This window comes from Neoarius graeffei, chromosome 8, assembly GCF_027579695.1.
Source record: "Neoarius graeffei isolate fNeoGra1 chromosome 8, fNeoGra1.pri, whole genome shotgun sequence".
In the NCBI taxonomy this organism is placed as follows: domain Eukaryota; kingdom Metazoa; phylum Chordata; class Actinopteri; order Siluriformes; family Ariidae; genus Neoarius; species Neoarius graeffei.
The window spans coordinates 14,146,793-14,162,760 of record NC_083576.1 but is presented as its reverse complement, the minus strand read 5'-3'; the positions used below and the strand labels follow the sequence as shown (position 1 = coordinate 14,162,760).

General features: G+C 43.5%; 1 protein-coding gene across 1 annotated transcript; it reads right to left on the bottom strand.

Moving 5' to 3' along the window:
* Positions 1 to 8,117: 8,117 nt before the first annotated feature.
* Positions 8,118 to 11,911, bottom strand: ran (RAN, member RAS oncogene family). Its single transcript, XM_060927330.1, has 7 exons — positions 11,803 to 11,911; positions 10,907 to 10,984; positions 10,456 to 10,540; positions 10,043 to 10,168; positions 9,756 to 9,943; positions 9,159 to 9,329; positions 8,118 to 9,041 (listed from the first exon to the last, which is right to left on the bottom strand). Exons 2-7 carry the CDS (start codon positions 10,937 to 10,939, stop codon positions 8,997 to 8,999), a joined length of 648 nt encoding a protein of 215 aa, XP_060783313.1. The 5' UTR covers positions 10,940 to 10,984; positions 11,803 to 11,911; the 3' UTR covers positions 8,118 to 8,996.
* Between the last annotated feature and the right edge of the window lie 4,057 nt (positions 11,912 to 15,968).

Below are 15,968 nucleotides of genomic sequence, written 5' to 3'. Positions count from 1 at the left end.
GTGTGTGTGTGTGTGTGTGTGTGTGTGTGTGTGTTGGAGCCACTGACACATTCATTACTGACCTGTGTGTGTGTGTGTGTGTGTGTGTGTGTGTGTGTGTGTGTGTGTGTGTGTGTTGGAGCCACTGACACATTCATTACTGACCTGTGTGTGTGTGTGTGTGTGTGTGTTGGAGCCACTGACACATTCATTACTGACCTGTGTGTGTGTGTGTGTGTGTGTGTGTGTGTGTGTGTGTGTGTGTGTGTGTGTGTGTGTGTGTGTTGGAGCCACTGACACATTCATTACTGACCTGTGTGTGTGTGTGTGTGTGTGTGTGTGTGTGTGTGTTGGAGCTACTGACACATTCATTACTGACCTCTGTGTGTGTGTGTGTGTGTGTGTGTGTGTGTGTGTGTGTGTGTGTGTGTGTGTGTGTGTGTGTGTTGGAGCCACTGACACATTCATTACTGACTCTCTCTCTCTCTCTCTCTCTGTAAGTGTGTGTTGGAGCTACTGACATTCATTACTGACTCTCTCTCTCTCTCTCTCTGTAAGTGTGTGTTGGAGCTACTGACACATTCATTACTGACTCTTTGTGAGTGAGTGAGTGAGTGAGTGAGTGAGTGAGTGAGTGTGTTAGAGCTGTTGACACATTCATTACTGACCTGTGTGTGTGTGTGTGTGTGTGTGTGTGTGTGTGTGTGTGTGTGTGTGTGTGTGTGTGTGTTAGAGCTGTTGACACATTCATTACTGACCTGTGTGTGTGTGTGTTGGAGCTACTGGCACATTCATTACTGACCTCTCTGTGTGTGTGTGTGTGTGTGTGTGTGTGTGTGTGTGTGTGTGTGTGTGTTGGAGCTGCTGACACATTCATTACTGACTCTGTGTGTGTTGGAACTATTGACACATTCACTACTGATCTCTCTCTTGCGCTCTCTCTCTCTCTCTCTCTCTCTCTGTGTTTTTTTCCTCAAACAGTAACCAGAGTGGTGTCTCCATCTTGGATCTCAGTGTAAAGCCATTACAATAACTCACCACCTCTGAGGCCTGCTAGAGAGAGCTGCTATTCATTAACACCCTGAGACCACACAACATTAGTTTATTAAGGTGTGTGTGAGTGAGAGAGAGAGAGAGAGAGAGAGAGAGAGAGAGAGAGAGAGACTAACATGAAAACCTGTTCACACTTCATATAATTGTCATAAAAGAAAGACTAAAGTTGAATACAGAAGTCAATTTATGTGACATCATGCTGTACTCACAACAAACACTGTTCAACACAAATGCGTCACAATTCAGCCACCGGAACCGTGGACCGGAAAAACGAGTTAATCATTTATAATTATTCCCAACTGGATTAAGCTAAATGTCCTGATACTAAGGCAGAATTTGAATTCTGTCACTGTAAACTCATTTGTTTGTTTTTGAGGGGTGTGTCATTCATTTTTCATATTCATATTTTTCATTTTCATTCTTCATCCACCAGGCTGTCAGGATGCTGAACTCTGTCCACTACCTACCCCCTGCCCCCGGGCTGTAACACATTCATTCACACAAGAAACTCTATCTCATCCGTTTGCCCATCACACTACAGTCATTTGCATCACTGTTGTATTTGCTGCTATTGCTCATTTGCACTGCTGCTCATATACACGTCATAAGCTGCTCTTCTAAGCACCTTCTCTGTTACAGATTTTGTACATTGTTTGATTTTAGTGTATTTTTTTACCTATATTCTCTCTCTCTCTCTCATATATTTATAAAATTAGTTTTTCTGAATATAAATATTTTTCATCTGTTTTTACAAGTAAGCTGAGAGAGAAACGGCATTTCGATTCTCCTATATGTGCTGGATATATAGTGAATAGACAGTAAAAAAATCTTTGAATCTTTGAATATGAACACAAGTTACAAGTACAACATAAGATATGGATGGGGAATTCTCAGATGATGGTACCATTTGTGTCCAAATTATACAACCCCGATTCCAAAAAAGCTGGGACAAAGTACAAATTGTACATAAAAACGGAATGCAATGATGCGGAAGTTTCAAAATTCCATATTTTATTCAGAATAGAACATAGATGACATATCAAATGTTTAAACTGAGAAAATGTATCATTTAAAGAGAAAAATTAGGTGATTTTAAATTTCATGACAACAACACATCTTAAAAAAGTTGGGACAAGGCCATGTTTACCACTGTGAGACATCCCCTTTTCTCTTTACAGCAGTCTGTAAATGTCTGGGGACTGAGGAGACAAGTTGCTCAAGTTTAGGGATAGGAATGTTAACCCATTCTTGTCTAATGTAGGATTCTAGTTGCTCAACTGTCTTAAGGTCTTTTTTGTCGTATCTTCCGTTTTATGATGCGCCAAATGTTTTCTACGGGTGAAAGATCTGGACTGCAGGCTGGCCAGTTCAGTACCCGGACCCTTCTTCTACGCAGCCATGATGCTGTAATTGATGCAGTATGTGGTTTGGCATTGTCATGTTGGAAAATGCAAGGTCTTCCCTGAAAGAGACGTCGTCTGGATGGGAGCATATGTTGCTCTAGAACCTGGATATACCTTTCAGCATTGATGGTGTCGTTCCAGATGTGTAAGCTGCCCATGCCACACGCACTAATGCAACCCCATACCATCAGAGATGCAGGCTTCTGAACTGAGCGCTGATAACAACTTGGGTCGTCCTTCTCCTCTTTAGTCCGAATGACACGGCGTCCCTGATTTCCATAAAGAACTTCAAATTTTGATTCGTCTGACCACAGAACAGTTTTCCACTTTGCCACAGTCCATTTTAAATGAGCCTTGGCCCAGAGAAGACGTCTGCGCTTCTGGATCATGTTTAGATACGGCTTCTTCTTTGAACTATAGAGTTTTAGCTGGCAACGGCGGATGGCACGGTGAATTGTGTTCACAGATAATGTTCTCTGGAAATATTCCTGAGCCCATTTTGTGATTTCCAATACAGAAGCATGCCTGTATGTGATGCAGTGCCGTCTAAGGGCCCGAAGATCACGGGCACCCAGTATGGTTTTCCGGCCTTGACCCTTACGCACAGAGATTCTTCCAGATTCTCTGAATCTTTTGATGATATTATGCACTGTAGATGATGATATGTTCAAACTCTTTGCAATTTTACACTGTCGAACTCCTTTCTGATATTGCTCCACTATATGTCGGTGCAGAATTAGGGGGATTGGTGATCCTCTTCCCATCTTTACTTCTGAGAGCCGCTGCCACTCCAAGATGCTCTTTTTATCCCCAGTCATGTTAATGACCTATTGCCAATTGACCTAATGAGTTGCAATTTGGTCCTCCAGCTGTTCCTTTTTTGTACCTTTAACTTTTCCAGCCTCTTATTGCCCCTGTCCCAACTTTTTTTGAGATGTGTTGCTGTCATGAAATTTCAAAAGGTCTCACTTTCGACATTTGATATGTTGTCTATGTTCTATTGTGAATACAATATCAGTTTTTGAGATTTGTAAAGTATTGCATTTCGTTTTTATTTACAATTTGTACTTTGTCCCAACTTTTTTGGAATCAGGGTTGTAGTACATTTATAAATATGTACATGAACATTGAAAACATCCTAAACACAGCATTTTAAAAAATACTTCTTTTAAATATGTATAATGTTCCACAATTCATGTGTTCGACAGAAAATTGTGTCATCTGAATTTCCTGAAGATCATGGGAAGAAGAAAATTGAGATTTCATTCCTTTGAAAAACAGTACAAAACAGTTATTGGAAATTATAGACTGAATATTAATTATTAATAACAAAAAAATCACTCCAAGGTCCTTAATGTTTTTATGCCATTTTTGCTTGGATGCTAGTTAACTACATTTTATGTATTTGTTAATTTTATGCAACAAAACTCTTACAAGTTATTTAAGGACAAAATGCAGCCATTGCTAGCAAAAAAAAAAACTTGTAAAAATGCAAGTAGTTTTAAAAATAATTTTTGAAATAAAGGATACAAAGGATAAAAGGTCCGCTAATCATGGAATCACGTGACAGTTAAGTACAACACGAAGTTTCTTTCTTTCTCAAAACAAGAGTTTGTCGCCCCCGTGTGGCCAAAACTCTCACACCAGTTGACATTGACATTTATATTATTAGCATTTAGCAAGCACTCTGACACAGAAGTGCTTTTTAGTGTCTATCCAAACCATTTCCTCATGCTAGTATACAAAACGAGTGTGCAAGTCATGGATTTTAAGGGTACAAGCACCAAGGGTACAAAGAACCCTCTTGTTTTTGTATATTATTCAAAACATTGGTCATTTCTGGGGTGCTTGGAATCCTTGAAAAACTATCAACACTTTGTGCAAACTTCAGAAATGTTGGTCATCTGGTGCTTCAAAAGCTTGGGGTTCAGTCTGACATCCATCCATTACTCCAGGGGAAACCGGAGCAAACCCACGCAGACCATCCATACAAACTCCACACAGAAAGGCCCTCGCCAGCCGCTGGACTCGAACCCAGGACCTTCTTACTGTGAGGCGACAGTGCTAACCACTACACCGCCCTCAATCTGACATTTGTTTCTTAATTATGGACATCCAGTTTCATTTTAGTGGGCATTATGGACCTCCTGAAGACAAAATTGCCAGTCACATCTATTAACTCCACCCAACAGGACGTTGGCCATTTTGGATTTTGTGCATTTTGACAGAAATCAACTCCCCCCCCCCCCCCCCTGCAGGGATTCATCAGATTCAAACAAAATTTGGTAGGCGTGATGAAAAAATGTCCGCAATGCTAAACCGCAAACGAATTTCTGCTCTCTTGGGCTCGCCATTTGCTGTTTGCAGCTACGTATATTTTTATGTAGGCTGCTGGTGGTGGTTTGTTTAAGTTACACAGCTGTTCTGGTCTACCAGATGGGTTCCAGGACATGGACTAGTCTTAATGCGTTTCTTCCATGTGTCGAGACCAGGTGTCAAGTCGGGCTATGCTTTGAAGGGAGCATGATACGGAATGTTTGGCTTATTAGGGGAGCGTTAGAGTTTTGAATCTGATCCAACCAAATACAGGGAACTAGTGGAGGAATAAGATATTGTAGGAGAAGCTGTTCAGCCATGCAGCAGGACTGTGGATCAGTTACAGCAGACTATTGAAAGGTTCTTGAAATGAGCATCTGATGTCCATGGAGAGAAAATTCTGGGGTTCCCTGATAATGTAAAGAAGAGACTGAGAAGAAGAAGAAGAAGAAGCAGCAGCATGTACATGGTCACATGTACACTCAAGCACAGCAAAATTCCTCCTCAGCATTTCACCCATCTGAAGCAGTGAACACACACACAGCAGTGGGCAGCTATACTACAGCACCCAGGGGTTAGGTGCCTTGCTCAAGGGCACAGCCATGACACAGAGGGAGAGGAAAGTGCTTCATTCACTCAACTCCCCTCACATTTTTCCTGCCAGTCCCAGGAATCAAACCAGCGACCTTTTGCTCCCAAGGTCACATCTCTAACCTTCAGGCCATGGCTACCCCATGGGGGATAGAATGAGTTGTTAACCATCAGCATAAGAGTGGTATAAAAAGCCAAGTCACCTTACAGAACGGGTATAAAAGGAAAAAAAAAAGAGGACCTAGTATTGACTCTTGTGGGGCTATAGTTGAGCATTAATACAACCATCACTGTGGGTATGATTTAAATTACTAATTGTTGGTCCAATGATTAAAAACATTATTTAAAAACATAACCTATCTTCAGACACTGATCACTTGAGTCTACTTTCCTTTCACACAAATGAGTCATATCGCTCCCCTCAGAGGATTTGTTTGTTGGATGGTAAATAATCATGTTTTACCAGAATAACTGGTGTACTATAACTATGAAGTCACAATGTGAATAGGTTTGTGTGTTAGCTATCAAATTACCTACTGACAAAGCTAGCTAATTAGGTTATCATGTTAAACAGCTTCGAGTTACGCACTAGACCTGGGAAAAAAAATTTTTTACGACTTGTCTAGCCATATTGCAAGTCAAAAGATTTGGGACATTAAAAGACAAGACGTTGAGACGAGTCAGAATGTCGAGGGCACAGTTTTGACATACTACTGCTGCTGCAAAAAAGAATTATACGATTAAAAAAAACACATTACAAATGGGCTTCTGTTGCTAGTGAAGACATTTCTAATGTGTTTCAAAGTATGAAATAGATCACCTGATTCATCAGAAAAACAGACAACAGAATAGTTAGCAATCAGGTAAGACATGATTCTTTCTGTGTGGAGTTTGCATGTTCTCCCCATGGGTTTCCTTCCACACTCCAAAGAGGTTAGGCTAATCAGCAGCTCTAAATTGTCCGTAGGTGTGAATAGTTGGGAGAAGAAAACCTCTATAAGGAGCCCAGTAGAAGGCAATGGGAAACCACTACTGTAATGTTCAAGACACTTTGATGGCTGAAGCCATCAGAGCGGCCATGTCACTGTGGCGATATGCCAAAATGGATGGAGAATATTCCAAGGAGATTGAGGTTCTTCTCCCTCAACCAAGAATGATTCCATGGTAATTCTGAGACTTTCACTTTATTTGTAGCAATTGCACCCAACATTTAACCAATAAGCTACCGCTACCATATATTTTTCTATCCACATTCACTGGATATGAGCAATTGCACACTGATTGGCTACTCTACTACTAGGCTGTCAGCTCATATACCATTGGAGAAAAAAAAAAGGTAAAAAATCTTGATAAGAAAATCTTAGATTTTTGTGGGTGGTAGAAATGGGCAACTGGACTTGCTTGAAGATTCTTGAAAACGTTTCACCTCTCATCCAAAAGGCTTCCTCAGTTCTGTCTGACTAATATCAGATATTTATCCTCTCCTGGATCAGAATCAGAATTCTGATGACCAGAATTCTGTTTTCAGTGACTCACAGGAGGACAGAGAGTCAGATTGCTAACGGACAATCCTTTGATCACCCTAATGACTCGCCGTTCACACCCAGCCTCCAGTGATCCACACCAACATGATGCCTTAATGACACCTTAGATGAGCTGGTCATCAGAATTCTGATTCAGGAGAGGATAAATATCTGATACTCCCTATTAGACAGAACTGAGGAAGCCTTCTGGACGAGAGGTGAAACGTTTTCAAGAATCTTCAAGCAAGTCCAGTTGCCCATTTCTACCACCCACAGTTTACTATGACCTGGATGATTGAGAATCTTCAGACATCTTGTAGATTTTTCACAAATTGCTGTCATTTTGCCAGTTTATTTACATCCTAAGCTGAAACGATCATGTTTTGTATAAAGTTATCAAACTTGCAAAAAAAATTTGAATGCAGTTTCTCAAAACCCAGTGAACATGGATAATAAATAACTTAATCCACTCAAATCTCACCCTACATGGTTTATAGCTAACCCAACTCATGTACAACTCGATTTCGTGGAATAACTTGCATGAGACATTTACTTCATATGTGCAAAAACATCACACACCCTCTAGGTGTTGCTACTCATGCTACATACTGAATGCCTGCATTTCTAATTTGCACAAGCTCTGCGGTTACTCTTGTAGTATCATCTCTAGCCAGTGTGATACTCCAGTGCCCTCCATGGTTCAGTTTCCAACGAGCCACAGTTAACCGAAGAGTAAGCTTTGAAGAGCAACCTTATCACACGTACACTTGTGAAATTCCTCTCTGCATTCAACCCACCTGAAGCAGCGATCACATACATGCGCACACTACAATGCCCAGGGAGCAGTTTGGGGAGGGGGTGCCTTGCTCAAGGCCGCCCCACGTTAACCTACCCGCATGGCTTTGAACTCGCACCGTGAAGGAAACCCATACAGACATGAGGAAAACATACAAACTCCACACAGAAAGCCCCCCCATCAGCCACTGGGCTCGAACCCAGAACCTTCTATGAATTCACAGTGCCAACCTGTGGCACCTGTTTTGCAGATGAACCACATCCCTTCCCATGAAACGGCACTTAAAACCCCTCTCAAAGCACACGTTCCCACTAATATACACAAAGCAACAGCTACTCCTCGGTCAACAGAAATCCAGTAAAACCTTAACACTTGAACAATTAATTAAGATACAAAGCAATGTCAATGTCTTGCACTTAAAAGCTTGTTTGGAAGAAAGAGGATCCAGCCACAATGTATACGGAGAATGTTTTTATTCAAAGTTGTTCTCAAAGTGCTTAAAGCCACACATACCCCTTTTCCACCAAATCTGTTCCAGGGCTGGTTGGGGGCCAGTGCTTAGTTTGGAACTGGGTTTTCTGTTTCCACTGACAAAGAACTGGCTCTGGGCCAGAAAAACCAGTTCCAGGGTAGCACCAGCTCTTTGCTGGGCTAGAGGAAAGAACTGCTTACATCAGCGCGGGGGGGGGCAGCGGAGTTGTTAAGACCAACAATAGCAAGACCACGAGAGGGTGCTAAATTTAAATAAGTGATGAGATCATGGATGCAGTAAAGCAGCAGTCGTCCATTATTGTTGTTGCTGCTTCTTCTTCTTCTCCTCAGTGTTGTTGCTGCTTCGATGTTCACGCAAACGCAGTGACGTAACTGACACATACAGTGACGTAATGACATTGCTCCCCTTAGCACCCCAAGCTATGGAAAAGCAAACTGGTTCTCAAGTTGTGAACCAGCGCCGGCCCCAAACCAGCCCTGGAACGGATTTGGTGGAAAAGGGGTAACAGAGGGAGTATAAGCACTGGTGCACTCAATCTCACGCCCATGAGTGTGTACACACGTCTAAATGAACGCAAATGTGTCCTAGAGTGAGTTTGAATGGTGGCGTCAATATGAGCATGTCTACGATTCAATAATCACTGTACTGTTTATTCAGTCTGAAGACACAAAATGAAAACAATTTGAAAAATAAAATATCTGAGCAAGAGGGAGGGGGTTTACAGTAAAAGGGGAATTGAGGAAGAGAAAGGGGGAGGGGGGGGCAAACTCCAACTGCTGAGGAAACCCAGCAACACCACAAGAGGAAAGGGGAAAAAAACAAAAAAGTCAACTGGTAACAGGTTAGAGGTCATCATCCTCATCTGGCAGAGCTGTTTCTGATGCCACCTAAAAGATGAGGGGGAGAAATGAAGTTAAATTATGTGCTAAATAAAGCGTTATTGGATTCAAAGGTTGTAACATCACACCGTCTAGTCCAGTACTACTTCAAAAGGGTGTACGTACTTTAAGGTCATGCTCGTACTGTGCAGCAAGTGATGGGTCCATGGCGATTTCGGGTGGGGCGAGAGCAGGCATCTCCACAAACTCCAAGTTGGGATCTCCGATCAGCTTTCGTGCAAGCCACAGGAATGGCTTCTCAAAGTTATAATTACTCTTGGCGGAGATGTCGTAGTACTGAAATGGAACAGAGATGACAGCCTACCGTTTATAAAAAAAAAAAGCACCAGACTTCCAGTGATTCAAAAACAATCGACTCCAGCTTCACACAGTAATGAATGGAAACCTTATTCTACAGCTCCAAATAGAACAATTTGGATCCGTGTTTATTATACAATATCTGTAATATAACACTTGTGTACATTACATGTAGCTATACTAGTTATAGATTGCATATTTGTTACTGTATAATCTATACTGCCCATATTGTACATTACAGATACATAATCTCATTAAATATGTACACTTTCTCCCCATATCACTAGACACACCGCTGCTGGAACCAAATCCCTCATGTGTCAACATACTTGGCCAATAAACAGGATTCTGAAAACAGAATAAAAAAGATAAGGGAGGGGAGGGACTGCGCTGTATGCACTATACCTGTAAGTTCTTCTTGCGGTGGAACACAATGCTCTTAGCTTTCACCTTCCTGTCCTTGATGTCCACTTTGTTGCCACACAGCACTATGGGAATATTCTCACACACACGCACCAGGTCACGATGCCAGTTGGGAACATTCTTGTAAGTCACTCGTGAGGTCACGTCAAACATGATGATTGCACACTGAGCTGGAGACAGGAAGGGAGAAAGAAGAGAACGGTTGTTACGATGCATACGTCTGAACACAAGAAGAATTCTCAAAACCTACATCGCTTACAGAAACGTACCCTGAATGTAGTATCCATCTCGCAGGCCTCCGAATTTCTCCTGTCCAGCTGTGTCCCACACGTTGTATTTGATGGCGCCTCTGTTAGTGTGGAAGACCAAGGGATGCACTTCAACACCCAGAGTTGCTGCAGGAAGACAGGGTTTAGTTTAGTTATAATGGCTTTTGAACAACATGTCAAACACCAATAACAAACAGCTTGGAGAAACATAACATCTAAAAGAAATACCCTCGTAATTTAAGGCACTTCATAACTGGTGTTTAACATGAAGTAAAATGCATAAAATCAGAAATTAACACATGTAGATGTAACAGTTTAGTAAACTAAAAGGAAAAGCTTCTAGAAGTCACAAGGTCCTGACTACCGCTCACTATCCAATGACTTCACGTTCTTGCAACACTTCACACACATACCAACGTATCTCTTTTCAAACTCTCCTGTCAAGTGTCTCTTCACAAAGGTAGTCTTTCCCGTGCCACCATCTCCCACGAGAACCAGCTGCGGATAGATAGATAGATGGGAGAAACAGTTACACAAACAGCACCAAGGGTATATCACAGATCAATAAGGTTCCCACTAAGTCAAGGGAAAACATATACATGTTATTTGACCTTGTGTTGGTGCAGAGTACAAAGAATAAGTCAAGATTTCAGAGTCAGGGACTGTATTATTGAGATCAATTAGTCTATAACACAAACTTTTGTATTTTAACCTGGTGCAAAAACAAGATTTCAGAGTCAGACATGAAACTTAACAAGCTGTGATGCTCAAGTGGGCCCCCCCCCCCCTACACACAAGCTGACCATTAGAGCAGGATGCAAAATTGCTTATATTAATAATAAGAGACAGAAATGTTAAGTTTACCTTAAACTGAACCTGTGGGTCGTTCTCTGCCATAGTTGATTGAGAGAGAGAGTTAAATTGTGACTCAGCAGCGGGACTCTGTGTGAGAGAGAGAGAGAGAGAGAGAGAGAGAGAGAGAGATGGCGGGATGGTTATAAAGAGCACACAAAAGGGCCGGAACACAAAATCCGCACTCAGATCTTTTTAAAAACTCCTGATAGATCAGAAAAAAAAATAGATCGAGAGAGAAAAAAAAAATAAAAAAGGGCTAAAATGGACAGCGCACACACACGAGTTAAAGAAATGCGTGTTAAAGTCAGGAAACATGCCGGATTCCCTCTCACAGGCCTTCACAGCTCAAACATCTCCTCGAAAACAACATCTCAGTATTATAAAGAGTTTAACCCGCTGTCTTGTTCACACCAACGCCTTACTGCAGTACTTTTCTAGTTTCAACTGGAACAAAACCTGTTTCCCTGAGGCTAATGATGCTAACATCGACGCTAATAACGATGCTAATGCTAACAGGCGCTGCCCTAAAAAAAAAAAAAAAACAACTAGGCCTCAAACGCTTCTGTTCGTCCTGAGGGAAAAAAAAGCATAAACATTTTTTTTTAAAAGTTAATATCTCAAATTTATGATCTGAAATCAGACCCGAGGTTAAAACAAGAACCAAAACCCCACCGTAGTCCATTTTCTAAAAGCTGCTAAGCTAGAGCTATACATGCTAACATGATGCTAAAAGCTCCTAGCACATACAACGCCTAGATTAGCTAAAAATACAAGCAAGCAAACAACTAAAACACACAGTTAGGGTAATATAATTCCTCAGCTATTAGACTGTTAAGGTAAATATGAGAGATTTAAAAAAAACCAAGTTTTGTGCTAAAAGTAAATTAAAACCAGGCCAGTCTTACATCTCAGCACTTTGTGTTCGGCGCGACGCGCTATGAAGAAAAGAGCAAATGGCAGCGCCCGCGCGGGATTCAGCAGCGTGCGCCGGTCACATAAACGCTTCCGCTGGCACCACGTGACACGGGGAGAGAAAACCCGCGCGCGCACACGCGCTTAATATAATGTAATGTAATATAATATTAATATCGCCGCGCTGTGGCGCGTGCTTTTAATGCGACAAGCGCTTCATACAGGCCGGATTATTATTAATATTATTATTACTGAGAATATTTCACATCTGGCAGGGGAAAGTCTGTCATGCATGCTACAAGTCACCGGATGATGTCATCTCATCTTATTATCTCTAGCCGCTTTATCCTGTTCTACAGGGTCGCAGGCAAGCTGGAGCCTATCCCAGCTGACTACGGGCGAAAGGCGGGGTACACCCTGGACAAGTCGCCAGGTCATCACAGGGCTGACACATAGACACAGACAACCATTCACACTCACATTCACACCTACGGTCAATTTAGAGTCACCAGTTAACCTAACCTGCATGTCTTTGGACTGTGGGGGAAACCGGAGCACCCGGAGGAAACCCATGCGGACACGGGGAGAACATGCAAACTCCGCACAGAAAGGCCCTCGCCGGCCCCGGGGCTCGAACCCAGGACCTTCTTGCTGTGAGGCGACAGCGCTAACCACTACACCACCGTGCCGCCCTAGTTATCATATCATCGTGATCATTTGCATATCCAAACACATTATTTCCCAAAGGCAAGGTGAATATCTGTGAATAATAGCAGCGGCAATGTCAGGGTAGCAGTAGTGGTTAGCACTGTCACCTCATAATAATCTCATCTCATCTCATTATCTCTAGCCACTTTATCCTGTTCTACAGGGTCGCAGGCAAGCTGGAGCCTATCCCAGCTGACTACGGGCGAAAGGCGGGGTACACTCTGGACAAGTCGCCAGGTCATCACAGGGCTGACACATAGACACAGACAACCATTCACACCTACGGTCAATTTAGAGTCACCAGTTAACCTAACCTGCATGTCTTTGGACTGTCGGGGAAACCAGAACACCCGGAGGAAACCCATGCGGACACGGGGAGAACATGCAAACTCCGCACAGAAAGGCCCTCGCCGGCCCCGGGGCTCGAACCCAGGACCTTCTTGCTGTGAGGCGACAGCGCTAACCACTACACCACCGTGCCGCCCTAGTTATCATATCATCGTGATCATTTGCATATCCAAACACATTATTTCCCAAAGGCAAGGTGAATATCTGTGAATAATAGCAGCGGCAATGTCAGGGTAGCAGTAGTGGTTAGCACTGTCACCTCATAATAATCTCATCTCATCTCATTATGTCTAGCCGCTTTATCCTGTTCTACAGGGTTGCAGGCAAGCTGGAGCCTATCCCAGCTGACTACGAGCGAAAGGCGGGGTACACCCTGGACAAGTCGCCAGGTCATCACAGGGCTGACACATAGACACAGACAACCATTCACACTCACATTCACACCTACGGTCAATTTAGAGTCACCAGTTAACCTAACCTGCATGTCTTTGGACTGTGGGGGAAACCCACGCAGACACGGGGAGAACATGCAAACGCCACACAGAAAGGCCCTCGCTGGCGACGGGGCTCGAACCCGGACCTTCTTGCTGTGAGGCGACAGCGCTAACCACTACACCACCGTGCCGCCCTAGTTATCATATCATCGTGATCATTTGCATATCCAAACACATTATTTCACAATTATTTGCCAAAGGCAAGGTGAATATCTGTGAATAATAACAGCGGCAATGTCAGGGTAGTAGTAGTGGTTAGCACTATCACCTCATAATAGTAAAAGGACTAAAATGGACACACAAACATACATTATTATGAAGGGCAGCACGGTCACCTCACAGCAAGAAGGTTCCGGGTTCGAACCCAGTGAACGGCGAGGGCCTTTCTGTGTGGAGTTTGCATGTTCTCCCCATGTCCGCATGGGTTTCCTCTTGTACTCCGGTTTCCCCGACAGTCCAAAGACATGCAGTTAGGTTAACGTGGGGCAGCCTTGGGCTGAAGTGCCCTTGAGCAAGGTACCAAACCCCTGACTGCTCCCCGGGCGCTGTAGTGTGGCTGCCCACTGCTCTGGGCGTGTGTGCGTGTGTTCACTGCTTCAAATGGGTTAAATGCAGAGGATAAATTTCACTGTGCTTGAAGTGTGCATGTGACAAATAAAAGTTTCTTCTTCTTCTTCACAGCAAGAAGGTTCCAGGTTCAAACCTCATGGCTGACGGGGGCCTTTCTGTGTAGAGTATGCATGTTCTGTCTGTGTGGGTTTCTTCTCACAGTCCAAAGACATGTGGATTAGGTCAAATGGCGAGTCTAAATTGGTAGCCGATACATCGGTGTGTATGTGTACCTGTGACCAGATGAGGATTTGGATCCATCTGGTGTGCTATAATCTCATCTCATCTCATCTCATTATCTCTAGCCGCTTTATCCTTCTACAGGGTCGCAGGCAAGCTGGAGCCTATCCCAGCTGACTACGGGCGAAAGGCGGGGTACACCCTGGACAAGTCGCCAGGTCATCACAGGGCTGACACATAGACACAGACAACCATTCACACTCACATTCACACCTACGGTCAATTTAGAGTAACCAGTTAACCTAACCTGCATGTCTTTGGACTGTGGGGGAAACCGGAGCACCCGGAGGAAACCCACGCGGACACGGGGAGAACATGCAAACTCCACACAGAAAGGCCCTCGCCGGCCCCGGGGCTCGAACCCAGGACCTTCTTGCTGTGAGGCGACAGCGCTAACCACTACACCACCGTGCCGCCCGGTGTGCTATAATCACCCAAGAAAATTAATGGAAGCTAGTTGATGGCTTCCTGGATCGCCAACCCTCAACTAATTTGCATAGTCATCATATCGTCATGATCATTTGCATATCCAAACACATTATTTCACAGTTATTTGCCGAAGGCAAGGTGAATATCTGTGAATAATAACAGCGGCAATGTCAGGGTAGCAGTAGTGGTTAGCACTATCACGTCACAGCAAGAAGGGTCCAGGTTCAAACCTCATGGCTGATGGGGGCCTTTCTGTGTAAAGTATGCATGTTCTGTCTGTGTGGGTTTCCTCTCACAGTCCAAAGACATGTGGATTAGGTCAAATAGCGAGTCTAAATTGGTAGCCGATACATCGGTGTGTATGTGTACCTGTGACCAGATGAGGGTTTGGGTCCACCCAATCACCCAATCACCCAAGAAAATTAATGGAAGCTAGTTGATGGCTTCCTGGATCGCCGACCCTCAACTATGAAAATGGCAGCAGACAGACAGAATAAAAAAGAAAAAAGCGTGACTCGGTTGTTTGATTTACACGTTAGGTCCCATTTGTATTACCTATTAACAGCACAGGCTAACTGTACTAGCTACAAACCCTCTCCAGAGATACCATTAATCTTTGTTATTTTCTTCCAAGCTTTATTTTTCAGCATAAATACACATTAATAGGAGTATACGACAGGAAAACAATTTTATGTTTGTTTTTTTTTACTGCATCATACCCAATGGACTACTTGCACAAACACTTCTGCATTATAACCGAAACAGCACTTCTGCTCATCTACTATAAAGACAATGCTGCTGTTTTACACCTGGTGTCTGCAGGAGTTTCTGAAAATGAATATCCATCCATCCATTATCTATAGCCACTTATCCTGTTCTACAGGGTCGCAGGCAAGCTGGAGCCTATCCCAGCTGACTATGGGCGAAAGGCAGGGTACACCCTGGACAAGTCGCCAGGTCATCACAGGGCTGACACATAGACACAGACAACCATTCACACTCTCATTCACACCTACGGTCAATTTAGAGTCACCAGTTAACCTAACCTGCATGTCTTTGGACTGTGGGGGAAACCGGAGCACCCGGAGGAAACCCACGCGGACACGGGGAGAACATGCAAACTCCACACAGAAAGGCCCTCGCCGGCCCCGGGGCTCGAACCCAGGACCTTCTTGCTGTGAGGCGACAGCGCTAACCACTACACCACCGTGCCGCCCGGTGTGCTATAATCACCCAAGAAAATTAATGGAAGCTAGTTGATGGCTTCCTGGATCGCCAACCCTCAACTAATTTGCATAGTCATCATATCGTCATGATCATTTGCATATCCA

Bases quoted from the DNA above. Each gene is read 5' to 3' on its own strand.
- ran (XM_060927330.1), bottom strand. From the start codon at position 10,939: ATGGCAGAGAACGACCCACAGGTTCAGTTTAAG. The intron at 10,169-10,455 runs GTATGTGTGTGA...GTCTTCCTGCAG, and splicing joins GTTTGAAAAGAGATACGTTG to CAACTCTGGGTGTTGAAGTG. The intron at 9,330-9,755 runs GTATAGTGCATA...GTTCCATTTCAG, and splicing joins ACCGCAAGAAGAACTTACAG to TACTACGACATCTCCGCCAA.